This window comes from Carassius carassius, chromosome 41 (assembly GCF_963082965.1).
Source record: "Carassius carassius chromosome 41, fCarCar2.1, whole genome shotgun sequence".
Taxonomy (NCBI): domain Eukaryota; kingdom Metazoa; phylum Chordata; class Actinopteri; order Cypriniformes; family Cyprinidae; genus Carassius; species Carassius carassius.
Genome location: NC_081795.1, coordinates 18,166,499 through 18,173,969, shown reverse-complemented (window position 1 = coordinate 18,173,969; position 7,471 = coordinate 18,166,499). Strand labels below are relative to the sequence as shown.

The 7,471-nt window shown below is 35.1% G+C and overlaps 1 protein-coding gene across 1 annotated transcript; it reads right to left on the bottom strand.

Annotated features, from left to right (window-relative positions):
* Positions 1 to 1,214: 1,214 nt before the first annotated feature.
* On the bottom strand, positions 1,215 to 5,516 carry LOC132123114 (FXYD domain-containing ion transport regulator 6-like). Its single transcript, XM_059533649.1, has 6 exons — positions 5,381 to 5,516; positions 3,473 to 3,547; positions 3,030 to 3,066; positions 2,886 to 2,935; positions 2,757 to 2,795; positions 1,215 to 2,661 (listed from the first exon to the last, which is right to left on the bottom strand). The coding sequence occupies exons 1-5, from the start codon at positions 5,514 to 5,516 to the stop codon at positions 2,767 to 2,769; spliced, it is 327 nt and encodes a 108-aa protein (XP_059389632.1). The 3' UTR covers positions 1,215 to 2,661; positions 2,757 to 2,766.
* Between the last annotated feature and the right edge of the window lie 1,955 nt (positions 5,517 to 7,471).

Genomic DNA, 7,471 nt, shown 5'->3' with positions numbered 1-7,471 from the left:
ATCTGACTGCCCCACCATTCTTTGAAACACATTTATTAGCCCATAAACACTGGCCTTTAAACTATGATAAAATACCACTGAGCCCAACCTTTAGAGTCATTGCCCAAGGGAAGTCCAATTACATCACAGTATAAAACACTGGGAGTGATTGTGGCCATATTCTGTCTCGATTTTGAAGTATACTAAACGACAGACCTTAAAGAGCTTTAAGACATTGGTAATTGACTTCATATCCAACCTCATATCCTCGTTTTTAGGTAAGATGCTACAATGGTGTCAAATCGATCATTCTGATGGATAACCCAGTACATATGGTCTTAAATAAAATTTTACCTGACACAGTGAAGAGAGCTGATTTTTTTATTTTTTCTCTGGCAGGTGATGTATGACCTTTATTAAAAGAACCAGAAGAAGAAAAGAGATTGACATCTTTCAGATGCCTCAAAGAAAACAAAACGAATCCACACCGATGCCTGTGTCAGACAAAGACTTCATTTATTTTGAAGCACAAAGAGCGGCCATACACAGCAGCTGCACAGATATGAGACGGATATGTATTCAATTCCTCTCTAATAGCGAAGCATCTGTAGCGTTAGACTGTTCTTGAATACATGTGATTAATATTCAGTGAAATGCTTCTCTACAGAGTGACCTACATTTCTATAACTCTCATAGGTTTATCACAGCAAGTGATGCGTGGAACAACACACACACACACACACACACACACACACACACAAACGTACGCAGACACACACAAATGCAAAGCTTAGTCTCTTTAGAGGCCGACATGTTGTTGCCATTGAACAGTTCAGAAATATGACTGATGTTACCAGGTTAGTTCACCCAAAAATCAGTATTCTGTCATTGTTTACTCAACTTAATGTGATTTGAAAGTCATACAATCTTATGTTAACCATAGCTCTGGAATGTCAGATCGAAATTTAAGTCATTTGCAGAAAACACAAAATGTGCACACTAACAGAGCTGAATGAGATTTGAGAGCTACATTGGAGATTTTCAGCAAATAATGGTTTAAATGTAAGTCTGTTCCTTAATTATACCATAATATGTCATTTAAGTCATATGAGACACTTAATTATAGTTTATGGTGCTTTTTGTGCGCACCAAAGTCCTAGTTCCTAATCAGGCCAAAGTAAACTTCATTTTTACACATTTTTCTAGCTGCATATTTTGCACTATTTACAGTAGTTTGTCCACAAGGTGGCAACACTGCCTTTGCCCGTTGTTTCACAGTCAACAACACCAAACAAACTACTTTCGAAGACAACAGCTAACATTTTTGTTTCTCATAACTTTTAGATAGATAAAGCACAGACACTGAAAAAGGATGAAACTTCCTTGTGCACGTTGACCACCTGTGTAAAATACTAGAAAGTTCTAGGAGTTCAGCTGCACATGTGCAAGCATGCTTTATGCTTTACCTTACTATATGCAAAACAGCTACTTGGACATTTAGCAAAATACCATTTTTTTTTGCTCCACATAACAATGACAACCATCTTTTTTTTTTTTTTTTTTTACGACATTAGGGTGAGTAGACGATGACAAATATTTACATTTCTGGGTGACTTATTAATTTAAGAAAGTGAATACGTAGGCTACAGAAGACATTTTATAGTAAAGGTAAAGGACACAGGTTTGCGGCACTATGGTGAAGTGAACTGCTCCTGCGGTCTCGTTCTCAGGCCGCAGACGTTTAGACTGTGGGTCCGAATAGGGGCTTTGAGCCCGGCAGTGTTACAGCTGATCAGAGGACAGTGGTATAGCGCCCCCTCTGGTATAGTAGTGGTACCGAGTTATTTTTTGTGCTTGGTCTGGGTTCAACGATCGAAAGATTGTCAGGAGGAGGTGCCCTGAATGTGAGCATTCGTGCGAGCTCTACATGATCTATCCATACGCGGGCACACATGTGTACATTGTATATTTAAATATATATTCTTCATCACATATGAATCAATACTTATATTAAATAATGTATGTGTGCATATAATCTATATAATATACAATAGAAAAAAAAGAAAAACAGCAGGTGTGACACAAATGACAATAACAAGCGGTCCCACCAACAATAACAGCAACAGTTATTCACTGTTGGACGTTAAAACCTTTTTATTTATCTATTTTTTTTATTAAAGGGACAGTTCATCCAAAAATTTAAACTATGGTGTTTTTTTTTTTTTTTGTCATTATATGATAAGGGCTACATACAGAATATTTAATATTACCGCTTTTTGTGTTCAGCATAAAAAAATACAAATAAATATTTGGCAGAAATATTTGGAATGGAATGTGAATATAAATTTTTGGGTGAACTGCTCCTTTTAAACACATGCATACGTTCAGTTGGAGAGGAGCCAAAAACGTTAAGAATGATCTGCAGAAAGTGTCTCGTTTTGCTAAAACAACTCACTCAAGACAGACTATTGCAAGAGGGCACGCACGGAAAGACGGATACAGTTACTGTTCACGTGACAGGACTAGAGGTCTACGTACAAGACACTGACCCATCAACTCCTCCCACAAAATTCTTGTCTCCTCTCTTTCCTCTCATAGCCATGGTCTGGAATCAGCTTCATCATCATCAGCATCCGCAGCATCAGTGAAGTCGTTCAAGTCACGGCTATGCATTTAACAACACTGAGAAGAAATAAAGCCAATATTACATAGCAAACATTCTGCACTTTGGTCATGTCTGATGCTACAATCACACTTTCATGAGGAAAGTACCTTACCTGGACTGCTTCAGTTCTCTGCTATAGGAGTCTCCTTGGCTTTATGGGGAAGAATAATAAAAGAACAACAGTTAAACATTTTCTTATAAATGACCTGTATGTGTTACAAAACATGGTACTGAATCTCACTCTTGGAGACCACAAGGTTCTCTGCTTGAGCTTCTTCATCTCCTGGAGCCCTGAGAAAATATAAAATGTGAAGAAAATTACAACCGATGTTTATAAACCAATGCAACACATGACAGAGAATCAAAGAGACTGTTTAGGACTAACCTAGACTTCTGGTTGATACTGCAGCGGCATCTGCGGCCTGCAGGGTGCACACAAGAAAAAGGATTTAGATCAAACCGATGAATGGCAAACCATACCAACCACATGTCAGGTTTTCTATTTTGATATTGACTGGGATAATAAGGATTATAATCCCTTACATATGTTATTCTTGTAACCCGCATGAAATGTTGATAGCGAGAGTGTCTTCATTTATATCTCTGCCCCTGAGTGTGACGTATAGTCATGCATCTCTATTTCAAAATAAAACTTAATCTCATGCTCAGCTGAATAAAAGCACAGCTTTATAATTGATATTTGTTGTGTGGTAGCTCGGTTTAGCTATTGTATTCTGATTTATTTTGTTTTACAGTCATTTTTGCATGATTTAGATTTGAATGAAGAAATTACAAAAATAAATAGATATGTAAAAAGATGTTTCTTACTGAGAATAAGGAGCACTCCCAGAGCAAACAGCACCACAGCAAACGCCAAACCCCAGATCCTCAAACTCTCATAGTCTGGTAAAGAAAAAAAGGATTTAAATTTTTGGAGTCTGTTTGAGAATGAGAAAATAAATAAATAAAGATTTCCAGTTCCCAAACCAGTTTAATTGTATAATGTAACATTCTCAGATGAAATTGGATATACAAAGAGAGAGAGAGAGAGAGGGAGAGAAAGAGAGAGAGAGAGAGAGGGAGAGAGAGAGAGAGAGAGAGAGAGAGAGAGACTGTAGGATGGGATGTTAAATGGTATTTTATCAGGAAGTGACATCAGAAAAAAAAACATTTAATTACTACATTTTAAGTTATGAAGACGTTATTTTATTTATTTATTTATTGTTTAAAAATAAAATAAATAAAACATGATTCAATTATTCCGAAATATAACCTGGCATATGCATAATTCTATGTAGATCGAAATGGCAAGTAACACATTGAATTAAACATATCATTTTGAAGTAGGGAAGACTGAAACAATATTTTCTTATAAAAAGTATACTCCTTTAGTATAATAATTATTTTATTTAAAAGAAAACAAATCTTTATTTTATTATTATTATTATTATTATTATTAATAATAATAATGTAGATATATGTCACTATAATTGTCGCAATTTTAGCACGGGATCTGGCTGAGGATTCTAAAAGCCATTAGATTTGTCTTAAATTATATATATATATATATATATATATATATATTATTATTATTATTATTATTATTATTTATGATTATAAGTCATTCTCATGCATTTATACATATGCAACCTTGTGGTTACCTTAACCTACAATCCCACAAAACCTCAGAGGCCAGTGTTAGTTACTAGTTATCTTTAGCAGATTTATTTATTTATTATTATTATTATTTTCAAAGCATATCCAAAACATTTTTTTTTTCAAGTAAAATCCCTGGAGCAATTCCTCACTTCCAACTGTTATATAGTTCCCATCATCCATCCTGAATGTTAAGCTGAATTTAGTTTGTGTCAAGCACCAGCCTGCACACCAAAGATTGAAGCTTTGGACTCTCAAACTACAAAATAATATGACTGCAGATTGCAGGTCTTTCCTTCTGGCAAACTCGAGGCATAATGTTTCAATTGTTGAGTTGCTCAGAAGTGGCTTGCCTCTAGCCACTCTCTAAAAGAGGCCAAACCTGTGAAGTCCTGAAGTGGTTGTTGATGTCTGAGCCTAGTTTCTTCCCTGACAGCTGCCGTTCATATCTGGTTGAAAAGCTTGATGTAGCTAGAATCTGCAAATATAGTGGTTTTACAACTTTTCTCTTTCTTTTCTAATCTTTCGTTTCTTTATAGCATAGTATCATCTTGAAGTTCCCAAGGAGTGTGATTGATGACCATATGTTTGTTGTGATCTTTTTTCATGAGACTTCACTGAGGCCCTATTTACTGCAGGTATTTTGATTTACAGGTGATTGATTGACAGGTGATTAGGCGGTCCTTCACAGTTACCTAGGATGCATCAAGACGTGTTAGTGTTTACACTACAAATGCGATGTAGTCACATGCTGCAAATGTGGTTTGAGTGGATTGGTTTTGAAGCTCACTTTGACCTTTATTTTGCAACTTGACACAGTATATTTAGTCAAGTCACTCAATTTCAAAGGACTATTTACAATTTGTCAGATACAGTATTAAACATTAAACAGTATTCTAGAGATTATCAAAATAATTTTATTTGTTACTGTAAATACTGTTACTAAATAATAATAATAAAAAATCTCATTTAGATTTCATTTCCTTCTGTTTGAGAAGCATGTTCCTTATAACTTGACATGATCCTTGTTATGTATGTAAATACTGACCTGTGTACGCTTTTGTAAGTATTGATTCTTACCATATACAAATGGTTCCAATCCCTTCTCTTTTCCATCTGATGGAAAACAATCAGAAATTACACATGAAGCCACTGGCTTAATATAAGCATATGGTAAAATATAAAATGTAGTGATGTGGTAAATTAAATAAAGCATAACTTGCCTTGGACAGCAGAGTCAGTCAAAGCTAAAAACGGAAGATCAATACAGAGAGCAGAAACCATTATGAGACAAGAGAAAAAAACAATTATGGATCTTTAAATTAAAAAAAAAAAAACATTCAATAACTGAAACAAGAGTGTTGAGTTATGTTATTTGTTTGTGGTCTGTGTTTTTACTTGTTGGGAAAGATCAGAGACCCCTAAGCTAGATGCAGTATTGGCAGAAATATGACATTGCCTAATAAAAGTGAAATCTGATTCAGGCATAATAACAAGGGTTTTTAACAGAGTCAATACTGTATATCAAACTCTAATAATCCATTAGACTAAATCGATGCATATGAGACAGGAGGGAAAAATGATAAAGATTAACATCTAGACTAGAATCATCATCGAACTGGAATGAGTATTTGAGGAGTTAACAGTCTTAAATGCAAGCATGACAGTTTATAAAATCAAATCATCTATTAACAATTCTCTTAATATGACATTTGATAGGTGGCAGTGGATAATTTCACAGGTGAAGGTATTTATAGAATTACCCCCTCCCCCGGTCCTCATAAAAGCTCTATTGATTATTTAATTTGACTTTCACAAATGACATATTTCTTTCGTTTACACAGAATGTACAGTATAATACACGAACCATGAGAGACACCTGAAGGTAGCATGGAAAGGAACACGACACACGTACAACCTTTGATGGAAAATAACCGGTAAATTACCATTTTTAGATCATGTGTGAACAGGATCTTTAATTTCTGGCAATTTTCTAAGATGAGAAACTGTGGAATGACCTGTGAAATGCCATTTTTGAAGCTATGTGTGAACAAAGCATAAGATTACAGATATACGCATGTACAAAATCAGGCACTGATATCTGCTTTGGACCAATTCTAAAATTGTGAAAGAGATGATACGGTTACTAAACACTGTTTACAGTACTGTCAATCAGAGCTAATGCTGAAGATTGTGACAAATTGGACAAAAGTGAAGCTAAAGCACTTCTCATCTGGATCCACAAAGAAATGTCACAGCCCTCAAAGGTAATTTTGGATGACTAACATCACAGAGTTTACTGGTATTTTGGCACTGATGTTTACATACTTAAAGGTGCAGCCACATTAGCAAAATTTTGGAGAAATTTTGTGGACAAGAAAGATCCATTGTTCATTGTCAATATCATACTGATGCTGGTCAGAAAGCAGTAGTAAATGCTACTCCATCTGAAAGCACTGCGAGTTTGTTCTTCGCTTATAATGTATATTTGAAAAAGCAACACTTGTCAAATTTCTTCCAAACATGAAAAGCATTTATGAAGCATTTGTGATCTTGTCCAAAAAAAGGCAACATTTGATATTTTAATCTCACTTCGTAATGTTAGTCAATTGTTTGAAATAAAATACTTCTGTGAAATGATGTGGCTTCTTACACAGAATAAGACACGCAGCATTATTTTATAGTGTTCTATCCGGTCATAAAGGCTATGTCGATTAGCATTGCATTATAAATACAATTAATTACATTGAAAGAACCCATATACAGTATTCTTTCTTTTTTCCTGCTGCGCGGCATATTTTGAGTTTCATTGAAAGAGTGCCTTATTGCCTTTGGTTGAAGATGCTTTTACTACTGATCAGAAAACCCTGCTTCACTGACAAACACTACAAGTAGAAAATCGCAGCTTTTGCCAAATCGCGATCGCAGTTTAATTCCGATGAATCGTGCAGCTCTAGTCTTGAAAGAATGTGAACAGTTTGGAACAATAGGATCCCGGCAGCCTAATACAGTAATCCTGCGGCTGTCTGTCAAACAACAAAAGAAAATCACTGCTCTTGAGTGACTAAACTTTGTAGCTTTATTATTAATCAATGTATATGTACTAGTGTTTTAGTTTAAAATTCGATTATTGAGTTTCTGTATTGTGTCTTATTGAGAGCTGCTGTTAAA